At 38.2% G+C, this 26,078-nt stretch overlaps 1 protein-coding gene across 1 annotated transcript in view; it reads right to left on the reverse strand.

Moving 5' to 3' along the window:
* The window catches only part of LOC104592134 (E2F-associated phosphoprotein), a 41,316-nt gene that overhangs the window by 13,445 nt on the left and 1,793 nt on the right, over window positions 1-26,078 (reverse strand). The window contains exon 2 of the mRNA XM_010251344.3: window positions 21,528-21,693. Coding sequence (XP_010249646.1) covers window positions 21,528-21,693 — 166 coding nt within the window. The remainder of the gene's footprint in view (window positions 1-21,527; window positions 21,694-26,078) is intronic.

Consider the following 26,078-nt stretch of genomic DNA (forward strand, 5'->3'; position numbering starts at 1 on the left):
GGTCTATGCAAGAAGGTTTTGCGGACTTAGGTCCAAATCCTCCACCCATAATGCATGATGAAAATGGGGGAGAGGTGCAAAAAGATATGACAATTCATAGGGAGGTACAAGAAGTGATCATAACAATAAAAGAGCAAATTGATCAAATCTCTCTCTGATGTGGACGCGTATTGGGAGCAGCAGCAGCAATGATCCAGTGTTCTCATCCTATCCAATTCGGCAGCAACAGTCTTATCCATTCAGCAGATTAGATTAGACTATCTTGTTATTCTTATCTTATTAAGTTAGTAGATTAGATTATCTTATCTTATTAGATTAGGATTAAGAGAGATTATCTTATCTTATTAGATTAGGATTAAGAGAGACTTATCTTATCTTATCAGTCTTATCTTATCAAGATAGAGTTGGAGGTCTCCCTATTCAGCAAGGAGTTTCCCTAAGAGCAGGACTCTTGTAATCTCCTATTTAAGGAGCCACTATTATTGAATAAAGGCATCCAAAATTTCAATCAAAGAGAAGAGTAAAGGAGAGTTAGGGTGATCTCTTGGACAAATCACCTCTTAGGTCGCCACGATAGGGTCAGCACGCAAAGGGAGGGGCAAGGGGAAACTAGAGGTTCTCCCTATGGACCGACCCGTGACGAGATCCTATTCCCGGGCCCATAACACTCTCAAACCACCAATTGAGCAACAATTGAGAAGGTCTACTAGACAAAAACAACCATCCAAAATGCATCCTCGTAATGAATATGTATTAGTTACTGATGAAAATGAGCTAAAAACTATGAAAAGGCTTTGCCCCATAAACACAAGAGGGAATGGTTGAAAGCTATGCAAGATGAGGTGAAATCCTTACATGACAATCATACTTATGATTAAGTGGAAATGCCTAGCACTTAAAAATAGATGGGTGCTTTTTCAAAAAAGTATGAACGAAGAGTTGTTGAGCACTAGAAGCTCAAGACTCATTGAATATTCTGGTGCTTTTTCGAAAAAAGACCTGTTGTAATGCTGATTTCAAGAAGAAGGAGAATGAAAAGGGTGAAGAGGAAGACGAACAGGTGTTTCGAGAGAAAAATGAACAAGGATAGTGAGTCGGACCGGGCTTTAGTCGGTCCACACATGATTTTCTTGGGGAGCACATGGATTTAAAAAAGGGTAACGACATGGGCTTGGAACAAGTGGACTTAAAACAAAACTTAATAGTGGGCCTAGAAGGGGTAAATTACTTAGTCTGGAATGGAAGAGTGGGCCCAACTATGATGGGGGTTTGGCTCAAGAGTATATTGGGGACGAGCAGATTAAAGAGGCGATAGAGAAAATGGTGATAGAAGAGGCTGATTGCGATGCCAAAGGATATGTTTGGAGAACGATAGTGTTCCTCCCTAAAAATAAGGTTGCAACAACAATTCAGGAGGATGGAGATGGAAAAAGAAGTGCAAAAGAGAAGGGGGAGACTCAAGTGGACTGTGAAGACAATCATTTGCATCAAGAGGAAGGGGCGGAAGACAAAGACAAACAGGACACCACTGAGGTTGTGGGAGGAATTCAGGAAAGAGATGAAAAGGATGATTGGGGAGAGAACACGACGGCAAGAGAAGAAGAGAATGGCAAAAAGACGACTAAGGTTTTACTGAAGAAGGATGAAAATAGAGCAGAAGAAGAAGGGAAAATCAATCAAGATGAGGTGGTCGGGGCTTTACGAGCAGAGGAAATGAGAGTGTTGGAAGAATAAGTGGGGAAGGGAGTAGGAGAAGTGGAAAAAGATTTAATTGAAAAGAAAAGAGGGGAGCGAGAATTAGGGATTGAAGAGAAGGGAAGGGAGGAGGAAGGAAATAAGATTGGAGATGGAGTTCGAATTTATAGAAGGAAGAAGTATAGAACTTTCCTCTTAGAAGAAATTAAAGAAGGAAGTTCAGGGAAGGTTGATGAAGAACTTATGATGGATGAGGTCCATGAGGTAGAGAAGAATTGTAATTTAGAGAAAGTGATAAACAAAGAAGTGGAAGTCAGCAAAATTCTGGGGCTGTTTTTCTTAGGAGGGGAGGAGTTTGCAAAGGAAGCATTCAGATCAGACCGGTAGAGAAGAAAAATGGGGAAAAAGAGAGTAGTGCCATTCAAGTGCTTGACGGCAATTCCAACAATTCTGAAAAGGAAGTGATAGTTGGAGACAGCAGGGCAACTAGAGATGGCGGGCAGGCGAGGATGCTTTCAAGTAGAAGGAGTATTTATCTGAGGGGATGTTGGTTTCAGATAGGGATCAAAAGCCGAAGGGGAGTCTAGAAGAAGCTGTGAAAACACTTAAAATAGTTAGGAGACTCAAAACTCAAAAGAACAGAAAAGGTCAGCAGCAAGTTCCAGTTTTCAAAAGTCTTTGCTCGAATAAAAGGAGGCTTATATGGCATTGGGCCTAATAAGTTCATCAAAAAACACAAAAGATCAGAGAAAAGGTGACTACAAGATTGTTATCAAAAGGTTGATAAGAAGACTCATTGAGTGGGAGTCTTGGTTGGGTTTGGGTAGTAGGGGTGGGTTTTCAGAGGGTGTCAATTTTGGGTGGTAGGGTCTGGGTTTTGCCTTAGTGTTGCAGTGTGTTTTTTTTTTTTCTAGTTGGGTCAAGGATTCTTGTTTAGGGTGATTTTTGGGCTGGGGGCTTCTTTTCTTAGGCCTTTGTTTTTGTTTTCCCTCAGGCGATTGCTTATTGAAGGGATGAGAGATCCATCGTATGGACGCCCAAATCTTGCGGAATAAAGTGGGCGAATTTCAAAAAAATTTCTCTCCCTTCAATTGGGAATCGCACTCCCTATTTAGAAAATCATATTTTCAAGGATCAATCTTGAACCATAAACTAAACCAGATCTGAACAAAAGCAGTGGGAGAGAATTATATCTGATACGGAGAAGTAATATCTCCCAATGGAGGTGTTCACGCCCAAGGAAGGATCCAAAGACTGCTCCCACTGAAGATGACGCAATGCAGGATGGAGCAGAATCAGCAGTGTTCTTCTCCAAGAACCTATTCCTTCGCAAGAAATAGTAGGATGGCACGTGAGCACAACTTCCTGTCGGTCATTTCACAAAGAAATCATATCAAGATCAAATCTTGACTTCTCCCACAACTGGAGATCGAACTGGCAAGGTAGGCGGCAAGAAGATGGAGGCGGCAAGAAAGAATTCTGCAAGATTGCTTGATTCTTTCTTCTGTTATTTCAGCTCTGAAGAGGATGTGAGTATGTCTTCTAAAGGTTGCTGCCCCTTCCTTCAGACATCCCTTTAGGTGATAAGGATAAACCCTTATCTTATCTGCAGATTAGATCAGCCTTCTCCTAATCTCATTAGGAGGTTCCTAGATCTAAATCACATTCAGATCTGGACTCTCTGAGTGGATAGGGTTAAGAGCCTATCCTATCTGCTAATCCATCTCAGAATTCGCCTCATATTTAACTCATTAAATTAGCCCAGTTCGAAATGGGCTTAAGGCCCATTAAGGTTATGTGCTCACTTAGTCTTCCTATCTGCTGCCCGATTGGGCTTCCTTGTATGGCGTGGGACCCAAGCATTGATCTACACATCAGCCACATGGGTACAGCCCAGCGTTTGTTACAAGGCCTGGCCGAATACACTGTTATGGACAGTGCACCCCCTGAAACCCATCAAATGGGTTCTATGGGCCCAACACTTACCCCAAGTGGTCCCTGGGCCAAGCCACCTTGTAACACCCAGGGACTGTGGGTAGATGCAAGATTAGCCCATCAGGTATTATCCTCAATGGTCTTACACTCAACCTCTCAGCCCATAATGATCATACACTACCCGACAAGAGAGGACCTCTCACTCGGCTGCAAGGAACAGTGTTGCACTCTCTGCTTATATGGATCCCGGGAATTAAAACCTTTTGCAAACATTTTAGAAACTATAATATATATTTTTATATCTCATATAAAATATACTTTGCAAAAGCAAATCTCAACAATTGAAATCGGTTGTCGGCAGTCTTGGTTTCCATCAGTGAGAGTGCATCCCCGATCATTACCTTTGTCTGACAAAGGGGTTGATCCTGTCACTATGATCACCCACTCAGATGAATTCTCGGACTGTCCCAACATACCCAGGTTTCGACCCCCGCTAAGGATCTCACTGATTGATACATCAAAGATAGCCCAATCCGACACCTAGTGCAGTATCATAATCGAGTCTAGGGGTCGAGTGTAACTTTCCAGTTTTGCCCATTAATCTCTAAGGTCCAGGGCAATACTGGAAATCTGGTCCAGTTCAAAGATTCAATTAATCCTACACTGTATGTGCCTAAAGTCTCACCCTGGCAGTTGAGACAGGCCACCCCAACTAACTTGGTGGCACAACAATGTCAGCCTTATCAGGATAGATCTCCCCAGACCGACCCACTGGCACCTCCCATTCTCCCTTCTTCTTGTTGTCTTCTTCTTCTTCTTCTTCTCTTCCTCTTCTGCTATAATCTGTGTCGGAAAATTAAGAAAGATAGGATTTGCGGCAAATTAAGAAAGATATGATTGATTAAGAGATTTGAATAAATTTAGGAAAGATTAGATTTGAATAAATTTAGGAAAGTCATATCCTAGGATTAAGGGAAAGAATTAGTCAATCCTTGATTGAGAGAGATTATAGGGTTTTGTCTTTCCTATCTTTTCTTATTTAAGTTGTATATATTTCGCCACATGGTATCAGAGCTTTAGGGTTCGATCATGAATTTTAAGGCCACCATGGTTGGCTCTGGTTCAGCATCTTCAGATGCTAACAGTGATGTGACGTCTTCGAAGGGAGGTATTCAGTCAGCGGCTATTTCTCTTTCTGAGAATTCCCTTCAAATTACCATTCACAAATTGAATGGAAAAAATTATCTTGAGTGGTCTCAGTCCGTGCGGTTGGTGATCGACGGCAAAGGGAAACTCGACTATTTGAATGGCAAAATGAAACCGCCAGCCACTGATGATCCAAAGTACAGGCAGTGGCGTTATGAAAATTTGATGGTTACCGCCTGATTGATCAACTCTATGGATCCGGTGGTTGGAAAACCATTCATGTTCCTGCCGACAGCTCGCGATGTGTGGGAAGCTATTAGGGAAACCTATTCATATTTGGACAATCATTCACAACTGTTCGAACTGAATACCCGAATGTGGAAGATGCAGCAAGGTGAACGTGAAGTAACAGCTTATTATAATGAGATGATGGTTGTTTGGCAGGAGTTGGATTTATTTGAAGAAGACGAATGGGAAAGTCCGAGTGACAGTGCTCGGTACAAAAAGAAGATAGAAAGAGGTCGGGTTTTTGTCTTCTTGGCTGGTTTGAACAAAAAACTCGATGAGGTTCGAGGACGTATCTTAGGGCGAAAGCCCTTGCCTACTATAAGAGAGGTTTTTTCAGAACTACGTAGAGAAGAAGCACAGCGGCAAGTGATGTTGAAGAATGTTAGTGAAACAAAAACAGAGAATGAAGGGTCCGCTCTTGTGGTCCGATGTGCAGACTTAGACGGAGATAAACGAGGAGGAAAGCAGAGGCCTTGGTGTGATCATTGTAGAAAGCCATGACATACTCGGGAAACCTGCTGGAAGTTGCACGGGAAACCGGCGGGTTGGAAGAAAAAATCAGGCAATGACAACAAGTCAGGGGGAGATGTCCGCGCACTTCAAGTAAGCAACTCGGATCCAAGGCAGCAATCATCCTCAGAGTCTCTTCCTTTCACAAAGGAACAAATAGAGCACTTATATAAAATGTTTCAATCTCAATCGTTAAGAAATTCTAACCCATCCTGTTCTCTAGCTCAGTCGGGTAATTTTTTCACTGCAGCCATTGCTTGTACCAAATATAATGGCTCCTGGATATTAGATTCAGGTGCCACTGATCATATGACTGGCACTTCGCAATTCTTTTCTTCATATACACCCTGTGCAGGGAATCAAAAGGTTAAGATTGCAGATGGTTCCTTTGCTATTATTGTTGGGAAAGGAACTGTATCTATTTCTCCTTCTCTAAACCTCAAAGATGTTCTGCATGTTCCTAACCTATCATACAATCTCTTATCCGTCAGCAAACTAACCCTTGATCATAATTGTCGAGTTAATTTTTGGTCTTCTTGTTGTGAATTTCAGGATTTAACCTCAGGGAAGATGATTGGGGGTGCTAAACAGGATGGTGGTCTCTACCTGTTGCAGCTAATCTTGACTGACCACTGAATCAGCTGGATGTGAAGAATGCCTTTTTGAATGGAGACTTGGAAGAAGTATATATGGAGCCTCCACCTGGTTTCACTAAGAAGTTTGGAACTAAGGTATGCAAGCTAAAAAAGTCTCTATATGGACTTAAACAATCTCCCAGAGCCTGGTTTGAAAGATTCACAAGGTTCGTTAAAGTCAAGGATATAGTCAAGGACAACCTGATCATACTCTTTTCACAAAAAGATCCACCAAAGACAAGGTTTCGGTTCTGATTGTTTATGTTGATGACAATCTTGACTGGAGATGATATTGAAGAGATGAGCATACTAAAGTAGAGCTTAGCCAAGGAATTCGAGATTAAAGACTTAGGCCAGCTAAGGTACTTTCTTGGAATGGAAGTGGCAAGATCAAAGAAGGGCATTGTGGTTTCACAACGAAAATATATTCTAGATCTCTTGAAAGAAACTGGAATGAGTGGATGCAAACCTTCAGACACTCCGATAGAAGTTAATGCTAAACTTGGAGAAGTTAAAGATGGGGTTCCAGTAGATACGGTTAGATACCAAAGGCTGGTAGGAAGATTGATTTACTTGTCACATACACGTCCTGATATTGCCTTCGCTGTGAGCATGGTGAGTCAATTTATGCACTCCCCGTACGAAGAAAATCTTGAAGTTGTGTATCGAATTCTTAAATATCTAAAAGGCACACCAGGAAAAGGACTCTTCTTCAAGAAAAATGAGAAGAGAGGGGTTAAGGTGTATACAGATGCGGACTAGGCAGGCTCGATCACTGATAGAAGGTCAACTTCGGGGTACTGCACATTTCTTTGGGGCAATTTAGTTACTTGGAGAAGCAAGAAGCAAAGTGTAGTTGCTAGAAGTAGTGCTGAGGCTGAATTCAGATCAATGGCTCAAGGAGTGTGTGAGGTTCTTTAGCTAAAGAGGGTGCTAGCAGATCTTAAGAGACTAGTGAGTTTTCCTATGAAACTGTATTGTGATAACAAGGCAGCTATCAACATTGCTCATAATCCGGTTCTACATGATAGGACTAAACATGTTGAGATTGACAGACACTTTATAAAGGAGAAGCTTGAAGAAGGAATAATCTGCACTCCGTTTGTACCAACCACGCAGCAAGTTGCATATGTTTTGACTAAGGGCTTGTTGAGACAGCCATTTGAACTTCAAGTTAGCAAGTTGGGCATGATAGATATCTTTGCACCAACTTGAGGGGGAGTGTCGGAAAATTAAGAAAGATATGATTTGATTGATTAAGAGATTTGAATAAATTTAGAAAAGATAGATTTGAATAAATTTAGGAAAGTCATATCCTAGGATTAAGGGAAAGATTTAGTCAATCCCTGATTGAGAGAGATTCTAGGGTTTTGTCTTTCCTATCTTTTCTTATTTAAGTTGTATGCTCAATATGTTTTTATGATCAACAAAGAAGATTTTCTTCTTCTCTCCTATATTTCGCCATAATCTAAAATATTTTTACTATTTTTTATTGGTTTGAATCATATCTTGGTATCAAAGTAGGTCTTCCTTCTCTTTTATTTTTTTTTCTTTTCTTTTCCCATACACCTTCAATTAGAAGAGTGTATGGAGAGATAAGTTGATGATTATTCAAAGAACTTGTATGCCTAGTTGGTAGAGGGTTTGGAGAGTCAGAATCTGGTTGTAGATTACCAAGAAAGTGGGGCTACTGATTTTTTGCCCCTAGCCAACTAGAGAATTTCCAGTTTCAGGTTAAAGAGACTATTTGGGTGTGGCGCTCAAGGCTTGGAGAGTTCCTTTTGATCTCCAAAAGTGGGCAGTTGCAGTTGAAAGAGGTTTGGGAAGCTCTGGTTGGAGCGGCTACATCTTTTCTCTTTCTCCCCGGAGGCCAAGTACATTGAAACCCTAGTTTTGGGATTTTTAAGTGTTGGACTAACCTTAGTTGGGTCTATAAAGCTTGAAAATCTTGTTTTTTCATTTTCGTTTGATCAATGGAGCAATCTGGAAGTGAGAAGAAGCAAATCCCAGTGCCAGGGGTTGGTCCTGTAGATTCCGTTTTGATAGGAGTGACTACAATCAAACTTGATGGAACAAATTATTTAGCTTGGGCACAATCTATAAAAATTCATGTCTGTAATAGAGGTAAACTAGGGTTTCTCACGGAAAGTAAGGAGAAACCGGAAGAGACTGATCCTACATATGAGAAATGGATGCAGGATAACTACACAGTTATTGAATGGTTGGTAAATTCTATACAGCCCCACATAAGTCAACATTATCTTTGGATGACTTCAACCAAGGAGATTTGGGATAGTGTTACAGAAACATATTCTAATAAATTGAATGTTGCAAGGGCCTAAAAACTGAACAATGATGTGAAAAATCTGAAACAATGGGAGAAGAGTGTAGTTGTCTACTACTCAATGTTGAAGTCACTATGGTAGGAGATTGATGTTATGGAAGCAGTTGTATAGGAAAGCACCAAGGATGCAGAGACATTCAAGAAATTTGTGGAAAGAAACAAGGTCTTTGAGTTTCTTATAGGACTCAACCCTAAATTTGATATTACGAGACAGAACATTTTGGCCAAGGATGAAGTAATACTTGCTCAGGCATCTTCTATGGTGAGCAGTGAAGAGAGCAGGCGACAAGTACAATTATAGGATCCACCACCTCCAAAACATTTTGCACATGTTGGAATAAAACCAAAGGGGTCAACTGAGAAGATAGAGGTGATACGTGAATACTGCAAGAAACCGAAACATACTAAGGATACTTATTAGAAACTTCATCCAGATCTTCTTCCAAATAGGTTTCGAAACAACAACAACAACTTTAAGAAAGGTGGTCAGTCTGGAAGCCCAAGAATGCAAATGTTGCTACAACATCTGAAGGTGAAAATAGAGAAAGTGCAGAAAATTTTGTTGGAGCAACTTGCAGCAGTGAAGGCAGAATTTGAGAGATATGGAGGTTAATTAATCACTTGGAGACAATTATTGCAGCTTCCTCCTCAGGCAACACCTCTTCATCCACATTTGCCCATTTAGGTATTCGTGCTTCTACAAATCATGCTACAATCTCAAGTAATCGTAGAATTCCTTAGATTATAGATTCTGGTGCATCAGACCATATGGCCAGCATATCTAACATTTTTTGTTCATACCAGCTCCTCTCTGGTAGAGAGAAGATTTCCCTTGCTGATGGGTCTCTTGCTCCCATCTCTAGCAAAGGGAATATTAAAGCCTCTGACTCCCTTGTTTTGTCCTCTGTCCTTCATATTTCCAAGCTTAACACTAGCCTTTTATCTGTTAGTAGCTTAACTAAATCAATGAATTGCAACGTAACCTTCTTTCCTACTCATTGTGTTTTTCAGGACCTGAAAACTCAGAGGACGATTGGGAGTGGCCATGAGGCAAATGGAATATATTTGTTGAATATCTTTGATCGAAGTCATGGACCACCTAGTGGAGTAGCTTCGGAGTCTATCTCATCAGAGTCAGTTGATAGAGTCATGTTATGTCATTTGAGATTTGGTCATTTGTCTTTTTCAACTTTGAGTCATTTGTTTTCAAAAATATTTTAAGGGAATATCCTTATCGAGTCTTCATTGTGAGTCATGTGAACTTGCAAAACATTGTAAACAATCTTTTTGAGTGAGTAATAAAAGATCAATTTCTCCTTTCCATATTGTGCACTTTGATGTGTGGGGGCTATATCATTTATTTTCTATGGGGGGTTACAAGTATTTCACCCTTTTCATTGATGATTTCTCTCGTTACACCTGGATTTACCTTATGAGATCCCAAGATGAAGTGCCAAATATTGTACAAAAAATTCATGAACTTATTCTTACCCAATTTAATACTCGAATCAAAATATTATGATCTAATAATGCAAAGGAATATTTTGAGAAGAGCCTTTCCTCCTACTTTGATACCTTTGGAGTTATTCATCAAAGTTCTTGTTCCTACACTCCACAACAAAATGGAGTAACGGAAAGGAAGAATCGACATGTGGTTGAGGTTGTAAGGAACCTCCTTTTTGCTTCTCATGTTATTGTTAAGTTTTGAGGGGATGCTGACCTTACAGCTACATACTTGATAAACCAGATGCCTTCCCAAGTTCTGGGTTTTAAAACCCCCTTTAGCCTCCTATTTCCAAATGAGGATCTCTTCTCTCTTCCTCTCCGAGTGTTTGGGTGCATTTGTTATGTTCATGTTCACAGTCATCAGAGACATAAGTTTAAGCTTAAAGCACATAAGTGTGTCTTGTTGGGATATGCCTCTATACAAAAGGGGTATTGTTGTTTTGATCTAGTTTGTGGCACTCGCTTTGTTTCTAAAGATGTCACATTTGCGAAGTTTGCTCCTTTCTTTGGTACTTCTCCTAAGGGGGAGCATTCAGAGTTGTTTGTGATGTCACAATCTGTCCCTCTTTCAATCCCCATTGAGTCTTCTATTGAGTCTCCTCTCGACGAGTCTTTTATTGGGTCTTCTTCTCATGTTCCTACCTCCTCCTGCTCATCCTCCCACATTTTCTTCCCATCCTATTGTTCAAAGGTGGTACCAAAGACAATGACTCAGGGATGTGCAAGTAGTTTCCACACCTTCAAATGAGCCTCTTGCACCTCCCATCACTACTAAGGTAACAGGTCAACCCCCTTCTACCACTTCTGATACCTTCCCTGACCTTGATCTTCCTATTGCTCTTTGCAAAGGCAAACGGAAATGTACAGCTCATTGCATTTCCAAACACCTGTCCTACAGCCTTTTTTCCTCTTCCTACTATTCCTTTCTTGCCTCTGTTTCCACACATGTAACTCCCAGAAGCCTTATCCAAACCAGAATGGAGGGATGCTATGATGACTGAATTAGATGGCTTTGATAAGAACAATACCTGGGAGGAAAGGAACCGGCTGGCTATAAGTGGGTGTTCACTATCAAGTATCATTCAGATGGTACTATTGAAAGATTTAAGGCCCGTTTGATTGCTAAAGGATACGCTCATATGTATGGTATTGATTACCTAGAAACTTTTGCCCCAGTGGCCAAAATGACTTCAATTCAAGTTTTGCTATCTTTAGCTGCTATTTTCGATTGGCCACTTCACCAGTTCAACGTTAAAAATGCTTTCTTGAATGAGGACCTACATGAAGAGGTCTATATGTCTTTACCTCCAGAGGTGTATGGGAAGGAGATGCAAGGGAAAGTCTATAAACTGAAGAAGTCCCTTTATGGCCTTAAGTAATCTCCTAGAGTCTGGTTTAACTGATTTCAGGCTGCCCTTATTACTTTTGGGTAGACACAGACTCAGTCTGATCATACCCCGTTTGTTAAGAGGAGAGATTCCTTAATGACCTTTCTAATTGTCTATGTTAATGATATTGTGGTTACTGGTAATGATACTCAGGAATTTACTCATCTCAAAAGATTTCTTAACATTGAATTTGAGATTAAAGACTTGGGTGAACTCAGATATTTCTTGGGAATTGAAGTCGTCAGGTCTAAGGACGGTCTCTTCATTTCTCAACGTAAGTATGTTCTTGATCTTCTTGTAGAGACTGGAAAACTGAGTGCTTGACCAGTTTCCACTCCTATAGACCTAAATCATAAGCTGTCAGCTACTGATGGTGGTGAACTGTTGACTGATAGGGTAGTGTTCCAGAGACTAGTTGGGAAGTTATAATATCTTTGCATGACTCGACCAGATATTTCTTATGCAATTAGTGTAATTAGTCAATTCAAGGATTCACCCAGAGATACACATTTTGCAGTTGCTGAGAGGGTTCTGTGTTATCTAAAAGGGACTTCAGGGAAAGGTATCTTGTATGCTAAGCATGGACACATGAAGCTGGAAGCATACACTGATGCTAACTGGGCTGGATGTATTGAGGATAGGAGGTCCACTTCAGGTTACTATGCTACGGTGGCAGGGAACATTGTATCATGGAGGAGTAAAAAGAAATCTATAGTGGCAAGATCCTCGGCTGAAGCAGAGTACAGGGCAATGGCACATGGAGTTCAAGAACTTTTGTGGTTGAGATCACTTTTAGAAGAATTGGGTATAGACTGTGAGAAGCCAATGATATTATATTGTGACAACCAAGCTGCTATCAACATTGCACATAATCTTGTTCAGCATGACAGAACTAAATACATAGAAGTTGATAGGCACTTTATACGGGAGAGAGTTTGCTTCAAGAGAAGTCTGCCTGCCATTTATTGCTTCTGAAGAACAGTTGGCTAATGTTTTGACAAAAGGTGTTCCTAAAGGAAAGCCGGTTCACTATATAAGCAAGTTGGGCATGAGTGATATCTATGCTCAGCTTGAGGGGGAGTGTAGAGAGGCTGGGCTGAATGGGCCTTAGCCCATTTCTATCTTATTGATTAGTTCTTCTTGTTATTTGTTCTTAATGGGCCTTTTCTTTATGGGCCTTTAGTTCTCTTTATGTTTTCTAAGTATGTTGATGAGGTGGACGCCCACTTATGGGCAGACTTGTAATTTATGTAATCTTAGTAAGATTAATAAATGATTAGAGAGGAGAAAGAGGAGATTATCAAACTCTCCATTCTCCCTTCTTCTTGCTATCTTCTTCTTCTTATCTTCCTCTTCTGCTATAATCTAAAATATTTTTACTATTTTTTATTAGGGCTTCATTCAAATTAAGGGAATTTATTTTGAAGAGGTTTTCTTTGATGAAGATGTCTTCCATCCAAGTGATTCTTGCTTTAGCTACGAGTATGGATTTAGGGATAAAAGCAACTTGATGTAAAAAACAACATTATTACATGGTGATGCAAATGCAAAAGAATTTATCGGGAAACAAACTAATTTTCCAATTTCTATATTAAGTTCAGAATTTTTGGGTTATAGGATATCAATACATTTTCAGCTTTTATTTTATAGTTGTGGGTATCTTAAGAATAGGGTTCTACTTTTATATTTATATGGCTATTTCAAATTTACTAGTTATGGTAACTCTTGCACTTACTATTTATAGTAATTCTTGTAATTACTTTTTTTTATGATTGAAGATAATTTTATTAATCCAGAAAATTGAGGCAATACAGGAAACCCATAAAGAGGCACGAGCTGTTTCTTGTAATTACTATTTTAAAATTGAAATTACAAGATTAAAATAGTAATCTTGTAATTACTATTTTAATAACTACTTTTGGTAATTCTAATGTTTTTAAATTAAAGTAGTTTTAGTGGGATTAGGAAAGTAATAATAAAGTTATTTAGGATTCAGAGTCATTATTTAAGTGTCAAAATGGGTTAGTTAAGGTTTTGTCTTAGTTCTAAAGCAATTAGGAGCTGTGTTGGGTCAATTTCCTAGTTCAAATTAGAGTTTGAAAGAGGATATCCGAGTTAATAAATTGACCTGAACTGCACATCTTAAGAAAAAGGGATTTAACTGAGAAGCTACCATCTGCATTCCACTTCCAAGACCATTCATCTTCCACACACAAATCAATTCTCTGATTTTGAATCAGCCCCAACAGATCCACATACTCATCTACTTCCCAATCCAACAAGTTCCTCCTGCATAGAGGAGTCCAAGTGAAAGAATCCCCAGAGATGCAAATGTTATCAGCAACTGAAGAATCTTGATTCACTGAAATTTGGAACAGACGAGGAAAGGCTTCAGCCAAGGGACCCTTCACACACCAGGGAACCTTCCAAAACTTTATCCTATCCCCTTTACCGACTTTAAAACTGATCTCATTCATAAAAAGAGTGTTGTACTTAGAGATACCTGCCCAAAGAGAGCTACCCCCAAATGGAAGGATCTAGAGTTCTCCAATCACCCCAAACCACTCCATACTTTGCCGCAATAAGACACCTCCACCATGTTTTCCTCTCAGAAGAAAATCTCCATATCCATTTACTGAGAAGAGCAGAATTAAATTCTTTCAATTTCCTGATTCCCATACCACCCACATCCTTAGGAAAGTACACTTGCTCCCAATTGACAATGTGAATTTTCTTCTCATCTTCCCAACCCCTCCATAAGAAGTTCCTTTGGAGCTGTTCCAACCACTTTGCTATTTTATTTGGGATTGGAAAGAGAAAGAAAATATGTTGGGAGGTTGGAAAGGGTACTCTTAATCAATGTAACCCTACCACCAAAAGATAAATATTTTGCCTTCCAAGAGGCCAGCTTCTTCTCCATTCTCTCAATGATTAGGCACCAAATTGAGGACGAAGAAAATTTGGCCCCAAGAGGCAGCCCCAAATACTTTACTGGGAGGAACTCAATATGACAAGCCATTACTTGTGCAGAATCATCCAAATTTGATACTTGGCCCACTAGGATGATCTTACTTTTACTAAGGTTGACTTTGAGACCCGATACCACTTCAACCAGCTCAGAATTCCAAGCACTGTGTCCAACTGATGCAGAGAGGCATCCACAAAACAAAGAGTATCATCTACAAACTGAAGGATATTAACTTTCTCCTTTCCTGGGGAGATAGCAAATCCATTCCATAAGCCCGAATCTGCAGCCTTCTTACTAAAAAGTGTGAGGATTTCCATAACACAGATGAACAGCAAAGGAGACAGGGAATCCCCCTGCCTCAATCCCTTAGAGCTACCAAAGAACCCTGTGGATTTTTTCTATTACAAAGCTGGTAAAGATTTGCTATGGGTGAAGAGGTTCATGCAAGAGCTTGGGTTAAAGTAAGAGAAGTATGTCTTTACTAAAGCTTATCAAAAAAAAGTATGTCTTTACTAAAATGTCATCCATCAACTTTTATTCAAGATCCAAACACATAGATGTTTGGTATATTAGATTCATGATGCTTTGGAGATGAAGTTATTACAACTTGAGAAAATCTATACCAATGGGGACGAGTCAAATATGATGACAAAAGCTTTGACTAGTAAGAAACTTGGTTCTTTGTAGAAAGAAGGCAGGTTTGATAGAAGCACTTCTCATAAGTTGGGATGAGGAAATTGTTGTTTTCCCTCCTCATAATATGGGGCCCACACACTCATAAGTTGGTTCTTTGTTGTTTTCTCAGAGGTTTTCTCTCTTTGTTTGAGAAGGAAAGCTGTTGCAAAGGTGCATCCATAGCAAGGTTTTGTTGCTTATCATCTCCAAAGATTAATTCCCAAGAGTTCTTGTTCATCTATTGAGGTGAGAAGACTTTATTTCTTTGTTGATTGTAAACCACCATTTTTTGTGAGGATTTTGGATTGTAATCCAAGAGGGTTTCTCTTGATGTTTGATATCCTCTAGCTGCTGCTAGAGAGGAGCTTTGTATTCCCATTATTGTTGCTATAGTGGAGATTTTTGGGTTAATGCCTTGTGGCTTTTTCCTCTTCACATTGAAGAGGTTTTCCATGTTAAAAATCAATGTATGCTTTCTTCTTATTTGTTCTTTTATGGTTTGTGGTTGTTTGTTGTTCCTTGTTACTATTATTTCATATTCTGTTAAGGTTTAAGTTGCTTTAGAACAAATAAAGACATATTCAAGTTGAACAGTACGAAATAGGGTATTATGATTCCTGGATACTTTGTTTCTCGTAAATACAATGTATTCCGAAGGCAGAACAATGTATTGCATAGGTAACGCCCAAAATAGAGTTTTAGCTTGCTTCTAAGTGATTTGTTAACCACATTTTATTATGTATTTGAGAGCTACAACTTGGGAGTATGTTTAACCAAATCAACATTTCTAAGCACTAGGGAACCAAAATGCTGTTTTGGTTGCTAGATCCATATTCAAATGGTCCAACCATCTGGTGTGGTCCGATTATGATAAAACTGTTATTAAATGGCACCATGTGGATGACAAGTTATTTTAAATATCATGCCATAATTTATAAGTGTTCACATTCCAATACCTCATGTCCATGAGTTGGAGACTAACATAAAGTAAATTCAGTTGAAGTAATCGTTTGTAATTGGGTCTAGGGATCATTAAGGGAGGTAAAAATCAGAGACCACATAATAAGCAAGAAACCAACACCTCAATGACCAAAAGGAGTAAAAGGAACCAAGATCAGTGAAAAAAGACTTGAAAATTGAAAATCCTTCAGATTTCAAATTTGGGTATGAAAATTTAGATGCATAGACACGTTAGTGTGACTATGCATACATACCCATATTGGGGATTGGGGGATGGGAGTAGCAGATGAGGATTGCAAGCTGGAATGTTAGGAGGCCTTGACATTGCCAAGGAAAAAATCGTTAAAGAACCACCGTATAGTTTTAATAAAGCAAGAACCAAGATGTGTATTGCAAGTGGGCAAATAACACTTGGCTTCTAGGGATAAGGTAATGGATTTATGCACCATCTTATAGTGCCAATGGCAGTATTTACAATGTGAAAAAGAGTATTCATGTCATGGAGGCTCAGTTTGGAAAGAGTACAAATACATACAAAATAATACAAAATACAAGGTTATGCACTCTAAATATTTGTATTTGTACTCCTTCCAAACTGAGCCGGAGGAACTTATTGGGTTCATTGTGAATCCTTTGAATAAAGATATATATCATAGAGAGTGATTTTAATGACATTTATTTTTCTCATGGTAGAAATGCTGGAAATTGCATCAAAACCAGCCTAACAAAGTTAAAACAGATTTTGTGATGTTTGCCTATGGCTCCCACTTCATAAATGTATATTTAGCCATGGTCCAATATGCAAAATAACCATTGTATTGCAGATTGGTGTACTAAAATTACCTTAAACTCATCCTTAACAAAATCTAGGCTTTTTTGGTATTGAATGTCAATCATATGTCTGCTAATGTCATCTATACAGCCAGTGCGGTGAGCAAGGCTTCTTCAAAAAAATTTCACCAGCAGATCAATCAGAGCCCAATAAAATTTTGTAATTAGGAACCAAATGAATGGAGATAGAAAGAGGCAGAAGAATAGGGAAAAGAATGAGATGGAAAATGGATGTTTGAAGAAATGACTTTCTTAGGTCTAGCTGGCCATCTCATTGTATTATAATACTAATAAGTGAAAAGTTACATAAATACCACTAATTAGTGATGTCAATATTCTAAAAAATCAAGAAGGTTACAGATGGAGAAGGTAATGGAGACCTGCTAGCATGAACACTAGAACATCAATAGTAACGAAGCACGAGAAAGACATTGTCACTCTCCCCCTCACCAAAATGCTGGAAAAAATAGAGTATCGTCTCAAGAAAAGTGACATCCATAGAAAAAAAATCCTAGATTCAGGTCAAAGCAAAAGTACCCCTTTTGATTTTGTGCATAGACAAAGAATATACACTTAATAACTCTTGGGTCAAACTTTGATCTTTTAGGGTTTAAGATGTGTGCATCACACTCTAACTGCAATAGGGAATAACATTGCCCTTGAAAATAGGAGGTTCAAAAGGATATTTGTACCAAAATACAGACAATAGCATCATATTTATCAAATAGATAGTTGTGTGAATAGCATCCCCCCAAAACCATATGGGTATGTAGTGACTAAACATAACACTCCTTTTGACTTCCAGAGATATTTCCATTATTTTTCTTAACCACCCCATTTTGCTAAGGATAAGCACATTAGTTTTGATAGATGACCCTATGCTCTAACAAATAAGCAGCCAATTTTTCCTCAAAACATTCTCAAACATTGTAATAACAGAAGATTTTAATATGTTATCAAACTAGATAAGAGCATCTGACAAAACTATCTAGTCAACTAGGGCACCTTGTCCTGTAAACAATACCCATGAGAATTTAGAGCAATCATCAACAAATAATAGGAAATCATGGTAGCCACCCATCACAATAATATGATAGGGACCACACGCATCACTATGCATAGTTTCAAAAGGAAGATGTGATCTTTTTTTATTACTAGAATGAAATGAGCTTCTACAATATTTTGCTAGTTGGCAATTTTCACAATTCAAATCAGACATATTAACAACCTTAAAGAACTTAAGAAATAGCAAACTCAAGGAAGAAAATGACAAATGAGCAAAACATGTATGCAACATCATTATTCAATCTGCAAACTCAGACACTACAATTTCAAACATGCTCCTCTTCAAGTGAATCTCTCCTAGGTTGAGCATAAAGAAGGTAGATCCCATTTGTCTCATACTCCTAATTATTCTCCTAGACTTCAAATCCTCAAAAACACAATGATCAAGGAAAATTTTCTGAAAATTTTAGGCTTTTAATAAGACTACTTGGATAAAACAAATTTGTGCTCAGTTTACAAACATGCAAGACAAATGGGAGAGTTAAGCTATTAGACATATTGATGTTCCCTTTCCCATAGATAGGGCCAAAGAGCCATCAACAAAAGAAACTTTGTGTATCAATAAAAAAAAATAAGAAAACAATAGAAACCTTGTGTTTCCAATAACTAAGCTGTTAAGAATGGAACATTGAAGAGACACTGGGCATGTGATTAGTAGATCTAGAGTCTATAACCTAAGGAGAGTTATTACCTAAATGCATAATTTGCAACGGCATGTGTACCCAAATGGGCAAAAACAGAGGTAGAAGAGCGGTGCTTTAAGGAACTCCAACCATGCTTTCTAGGTTGCATAGGTGTAGTGGTTGAGATAGATGAGGACTTCAAATCGTGGTGCAGCATCCAAAACATCTCTATGGTATGCTTTGGCCTTTTTCAAAAATCACAAACCACCTTCTTTACCTCAAAACCACAACCAACTGGTAAAACTGAAGACCTCAGCTTCATGGAAATATGGGCTGAAGAATCAGAATATGGTGCCTACAGAATCACCATCTCCTACTCTCCTCATTGTGCACTATTGAGTAGGCCTACATAGGGTAACATCATCCACTCACAATGTGCTGTCTGGTGATATCATACTCTTGATTCAACAAAACTAGAAACTTAAACACCATAATGCATTCCACCAATTTCTTGCAAGTCACTTCATTCATTGAGTTGTCCCATTCTACAATCTCCAAATATGACTAATTTCTTGCCAGATAGACACATTCAATGCGTAAAAAAAAAAGGTTTCTACAATAATATCCTAGATTCCCTTATATGTGGAGCTACATCGAATTTACAGCCACAAACAGCATTACCACATAATTCTCCTATACCCATGTAGTATGAAGTGGATTTATAGAAGTTGGCTCCACTACATTTCCAGTAATGCATCCAAGCTTCCCACACCCATCAATATAGATTCTTACAGACTGATCACACTTGAGATAATTGACACCATCCAACTTTACAATAATCACTAAGCCTCAGTTTGGAAAGAGTACAAATACAAATATGTACAGTACAAATGCATACCAAATAATACAAAATACAAGGTTTTGCACTCTACATATTTGTATTTGTACTCCTTCCAAACTGAGCCTAAAGAATTTGCAGTCAGCCCAATAATACTTGTATCAAGATTCTAATCCATGACTGCCTTGGAATCAGTCTCAAAAGGATCCACTGAATTCAAACAAACTCCAATTATACCTTTGAATAATCAATGAATCAATAGCAATAAATACCCCTAACATATAGTCAAGTAAAACCAAGGATTCTTGGGGTAAACCAACCTAACAACAAGAACAATGGGAGAGAAATAGTGGATGCTCTCTCCAGACACCCCAGAATCTCCTAAAACAAGCGACAATCTCAAAATAGGGATGAAATTGATCAAAAGAATCTCAAGTGCCAAATTCAAATGGGTTCCAGTGTACTCAATCCAGAAGCTTCTCCTATCTTTGATTTTTCATGATTTTCGGTCAAAGTTCTCTAGAATCACCTTCTAGGCATCCAATCAAATCAACCTCCAAAAATCCACCAAAAACCAGTCATTATGATCTCTACTTGACCATTCCTTCAATTTCCCATATACATTAATAATCCTTGTTATGTATGGGTCTTGTGTGCAGATAAGGGAGAGAGGTCATTGCTCGAATACCGATTTGTCATGTGTGATATCAGAAAAATAAGTAAATAAATGAAAAACAGCTCAGAATATAGTTGCTAAACAGAAGAAATATAAGAGAAGATATAAAAAAAAGGAAAAAAAAAAGAAGAGAGAAAGAAATCAGATTGTAGAGAAAAAGAACTAATGTGGGAGTAAGACCCTTTAGTTGCTACTTATGACTCTCCAAATAATACAGAATATTACAAATATTACAGAAACACCCCTGTCCACCAATAACATAAAACAGAAACAAAAACATTAACTAATAACTGTGCACTCAAGGGTCCACCCACTTCTACTTCGAATCTCTCAACAGAAGTTTTGATTTGTGAAAGAAAAGGGACTAGAAGAAAGGTATGTGCATGCAGATAAGTACAATTACAAATATGCCCCCTCAAGAATAAACGAGACATATAAGATAGTGAATAACCAAAGAGTTTGTACAATTCCATTCCATACTGAACAAGCCATAAGATATAACAGAAATGTCTAGGTCCCGGTTCAAGCTTCTGGATACAAACTTTGCTTCAATTTTCTGCCTCTAGTAGCATAAATATAGATAAAAGAAATCAATAAGATCTAAAATTTGAATAATATAAATAGTCACATACTACTGAAATTCATGGAAGAATCAATGAAACCCACTAAAGGAGTAACTAGTGGTGGAAAGGAATGGACAGGAAAAAGTTGCTTGTGAAGCTTCATTGATGTTCTCATCTTCTGTCAATAGAACCAACTGGACACCCCTATCCACCATTCAATTTTAATCAATTATGACTATAAAAGTAGAAAAGAGCAATGGGAACAGAAATAAATGCATTGACAGGAATCTAGGAGAAGTCATAATAGGTGATAAAATGAGGGAAATTAAACTAAGATAATTTGAGCATGTACATAGAAGACGACCTACTGCATCAGTAAGAAGAAGCAATCTGTTGTAAGTAGATGGTTCTACTAGGAGAACATTGAAAAAGACAATGATTGGAGTTAGTTAACCCCATAGAGTTCGGTTAAGGTTTTTAAGAGTTAAGTTGTATGATTTGCACAACATGGTAGAGAATAGAGTTCTGGATTTCCAATGAAAGTTTCCTTGGTGGAATCTTCAGACTTGCTCTCCCCACTGCCAACCCTCCCCCACCCCCCACCCCCCCCAAAAAAAAGACAGAAAAAAGGAGAAAATAAATTACTGATAGAATAGAGAACAATAGAGAGAAAATAAGTATTTTCCAAATGCACATGATGAATAAAACACGAAAGTACAACTTCAGAGTTCATCTTAAGATATGCAGGCATGAAAAAAGCAAAAAAGGGCAAAGGATCTCCACAGGTGCAATTACATGAAAGAAAAGCAATTAATGTACAATTCCTAATAAAAAAACAATAATAATACTACTATACTAAAAGATTAAACAAAATTAAATACCTTTGGCACTCTAGGCACAGTGTAGTGAAACAAGCTGGACAGCTAAGCACAGCATCAGAAGTATGGCCTTTTCTTTTTTTATGAACCCATCGTTCGTCTTTTTCATCAAGGTCTGAATCATAAAATTCTGGCTTGATAGAATAGTCTATTACATCATCATCAGAAACTGAAAAAAAAATTACACAATCAACTTTCCATTAATAAAATTAATTGTGGCTGATAAAAAGGAACAATAAGCAACTATTTGAATACAATTAATGTTGTAAATCTCACAAAACTTGTGGATAGGGATATTCTTGTCATAAACACAGTTATCCATGTTACTGTACCCATATGCTGAGAATATATAAATTTGAGAGAGAGATTGATAGGATTCATTCTCTCACATTCACGTAAACTTTTTTTCATTTATTGGTAACATTCACTTTATTTATTGTAAAAAGTGTCATAATTACAATGATTAATGTCCAGTATCTTCTTCCTTTTTAGTGATGGAAATCACCAGCTTTCCCAACATCACTGCTTACATCTATAACACCCACTTTTTTCCTTTTGTAACCTCCCAATATATTTCCTCCTTTCTTGAATACTTCCAGAACTGAAAACCAATGTCTGCAGCCAAAAGCTCTCCAACTGAATACAAAATCAGCAGCTGCGACTCAAGATATCCCCTTAGCACACTCTGTAATGTAGTTATCAATATCATACTAGGAACACTCCTAAAAGGTAAGTACCAGCAAAACAGTTCCTTCTACAACATTACAAAACCAGTTGGCCACAAAAGATAGGCCTCCCAACCAAGGAGGGAAGAAGAAAACAACAGAAAACTAGGTTTCAGATAAGACCGAGAGGTCTTTTTGAGAACTCCAACCAGAATAGGAAGGCTTGTACAATATAATCCAGCATAGAAGTTGTAGAGAGAAGAAAGAGGAAGGAACAGAGAAGAGGAGAGGATAAAAGTTGTTTCGGTTCCAAAAGAATAGAATGGTGGCACCCACTATTATTATTTATACTAGGGTAAGCAGGCAGTAAAGTGAAGTAAAAAGACAAAATTACCCCTGCAGCTACAAGTGCATATTACAACATATACCATGTAAAGATTAACATTTGTGATACTTTGTAGAGGAAAAGACCTAATGGCCATCTTTGCAGATCGTGACCATTCTAAGTAGTTTGTACCATCCAACTTGATTGTAGTAATGGTTCCAGCCCCAAAGAGATCACCAATTTCTCATAAACCCCAATGGCCATCTTTGCAGATTGTGACCATTCCAAATAGTTTGTACCATCCAACTTGACTGTATTGATGGTCCCAACCCCGAAGATATCACCAGCACCTCCTCCACCTAGTCCCATTTCACCTGCAAATTTGTTTTCAACTCCAAAACCCTCCATAACTCCCAAAACAAATTAGGAAATCAATTTAAGATGAAAAGAAAGAGATTTATCTCCTTTAGAAACCTCAAAGACCACCATATACTAATCACTTGTCCTTTTGTTGTAGGCCTTTGGAAAGAGCTTTTTGATCTTTTTGGGTGCAGGTGGACAGAACCGGAGCAGATTTGCAATCTTTTTGATCCTACAACTTTCAGGTGGCCAAAGAGAAGAGGAAGAGTTTTGTGGAGGTGTGTTAGAGCTGCTTTGGTGTGGACTGTGTGGGAGGAACGAAATGCTAGAATCTTTAATAACAAGGAGAGGGATCAGACATGTGTGTTAGAAAGTATCTTATGTAGGGCCATCAGTTGGGTAAAATCCTTGGACCTGTTCTCATCCTACATTTTTTATGACATAAGGAGGAATTGGGAACAACTAGCTAAAAGTTCTACAGTCAGAAGCAAGCTGGTGGTGGATTGGAAGCCTCATGATGCAGGCTTCATTAAACTAAATTTTGATGGCAGTAGTTTGGGCAACCCGGGGCCATCTGGAATAGGGGGAGTCTTTAGAAATGGTGAGGGTCAGATTGTAGCTATATTTTCTAGTCCTATAGGGTGGGGAAATTCAGTAAATGCAGAACTCCAAGCTGTGTTACAAGGAGCAGAAATTGCAAAAGAGTTGGCACTGGAGCATTTAATGATTGAAGGTAACTCCAAATTGGTTATTGGATGGCTAAAAGAACCAGAGATGGCAGCCTGGCCATACAGGGGGGCTTTAAGAAGATTTAAGTGACTAACATCAAATATTTCAGTCACAGTTCAATGGGAAAGAAGATCGGCAAATGGACTGGCAGACTTCCTAGATAAACAAGGAGTACATAGGAATCAGCTCTTTTGGGCTCAATTGTAAGCTTTATGATGTAGTTTGGAGGCTGCACCTCGCACCTCTTTGTGGGGAATTGTATGATGTACACTTAGTTCTTTAATTAATAAAATTATCATTATCTATCAAAAAAAAAACTCAAAGACCTTCCTGGTACCCTAGAAGAGATTTATCTCCTTTATCTCTGTGGGAGCAGAAGAAAGAGAAGAGGTTACCGCTCCCTCCAAAGTAGGGGTGAGCATTATTCTGTTAAAACCAAAAAACTGATCCGAAAAAATTCAGTTTTGGTTTTTTTCAGTTCGGTTAATTCAGTTTTTGGAAAATTCGGTTTTCAATTAAAAATTCGATTAACTGAAAAAACCGAATTAGCCAAAATTCATTATATAATATGTAATATATAATATATAACATATAACATATAACATATAATATATAATATATAAGGGGGAGAATGGAAACACTGGAGGAGAACATTCCTTTCCCTTGTATTAGTGATGAAGTTCTTCATAAGGAAGAATACAAAAGTGATCCCATCGAGGTAAGGTCGTCTTGTCATTCTAGATATTAGGATTCATTCTTGGAGGCGGAATATATATTATATATTATATATTATTATATACTAGTATATTATAATGAAATTCAATTTCATAATATATATTATAATATTTAATATATACACATATATTATACGTTATAATATACAATATTTTATGTATGTTAATGAAATTCGGTTTTAACCAAAATAAACAAAAATTGAACAAAAAATTATGGTTTCGATTGTTTTGGTATTCTTGTAATTCGGTTTCGGTTTAGTTTTTATTTTTTATTTCAGTTTTTTTTTTTTTTGGTTTATTTGGTTTGATTTTTAACCAAATAAACCGAATGCTCATCCCTACTCCAGAGGCCGCCAAAAAGGCTGGGACTTGAACCGCCCTCTTCAAAAAGCCTCAAGAAACCCTAAAAAACCAGAGCACCACTTCCTAGGTCAAAATTGAAGAGTCCTAAATCAGGACTCTTCCCCTTTCCCCATTTCTTCCTGATTTTGGTGCTAAACCTTAGACCAGTTACAAGGGATTGCAAATCCACCAAAAAAATCCAAAAAATGGGCTTACCTGATGTCCTCGATCAGCTCCTTACCTCATCATGCAGTCGGCTGATCTAGGGCTGCATGATGAACAGCTCAAACAATCTTAAGCTTCCTCTGATACAAAGTAGAAAAGTGTAGAAGATCTGTTTTGATATAAAATCAGTGTAGGAAGAAAAAAAGAAAGAGAAGAGAAGGTTTACGTAGAGAAGAAAAGATGAGAGAAATTGAAGAGAATGAGAGAAGACAAAAAAAATGAGGTCTGGCCACCCCTTTCATTAGCTTATATACTCACAAATAAAACTGAATACAAAGACAAGTATGCCCTTAGTAAGTCAGCTACTTGTAAAGTCTAAATAAACACTCTTAACTTAAACACAAACTACTAGGCTTGGGCCCAATAACTCCTTAACTATGCTATGTAAATAAAAACAAGCGATATCAGCCCAAAACTCAACACTTTCCTCCTCAAATTGCTTTTTGGACAGCAAGAGAGATTGCTTCTTTTGTTCAACTACTCGTTTCTAGGGTGAAGCTGCCTTGAGGGGCCTTAGTATGCTTCTTGATCTCATCAATTGACATAGGTTTCATAACAATTCTCTTTCCATTAAATAGAAAGTAAAATGTATTCTCTTTCCCACAATGGTATACATCCTTATCGTAAAGCCACGGTCGGCCTAATAGAATATGTGTGACATTCATAAGAACAACATCACACCAAATATCATCAACATAAGACCCATAGGAAATAGAAACAAGAGCTCTTTGTTCTACCTGAAGTGTCATCTTGTTTAACCAAGCAATCTTGTATGGTTGAGGATGAGGTCGTGCAACTAGATTGAGCCTTTCAACAGTTACTACAGAAACCACATTCATGTTGCTACCACCATCAACTATTAGCATCCAAAGCTTGTCTCCGTTGTTGACAAAGGTTAGGAAAATCATTGTACGGAGCCAATCTTCTTTCTTTTCTTCTTAGGAGGATGCTAAAATGCGTCTAACAACTCCAACAAGATTGTTGTCATCTTCTTCTTCATGTTCAGATCCAATGTACTCTTCTTCACCAAGGCCTCCTTCATCATCTTCCACTTGTCCTTCCTTCTCACTCCCTATGTGTAGATTTTTGTTTATTAGGGCACTGAAATGCATAGTGGTCCTTTCCACCACACTTGAAACAAGTATTTTCTGTTGTTCCCCTTTTATTAGCATCA

The sequence above is a fragment of the Nelumbo nucifera genome, chromosome 3 (assembly GCF_055504915.1).
Source record: "Nelumbo nucifera cultivar China Antique chromosome 3, China Antique-T2T, whole genome shotgun sequence".
Classification (NCBI taxonomy): domain Eukaryota; kingdom Viridiplantae; phylum Streptophyta; class Magnoliopsida; order Proteales; family Nelumbonaceae; genus Nelumbo; species Nelumbo nucifera.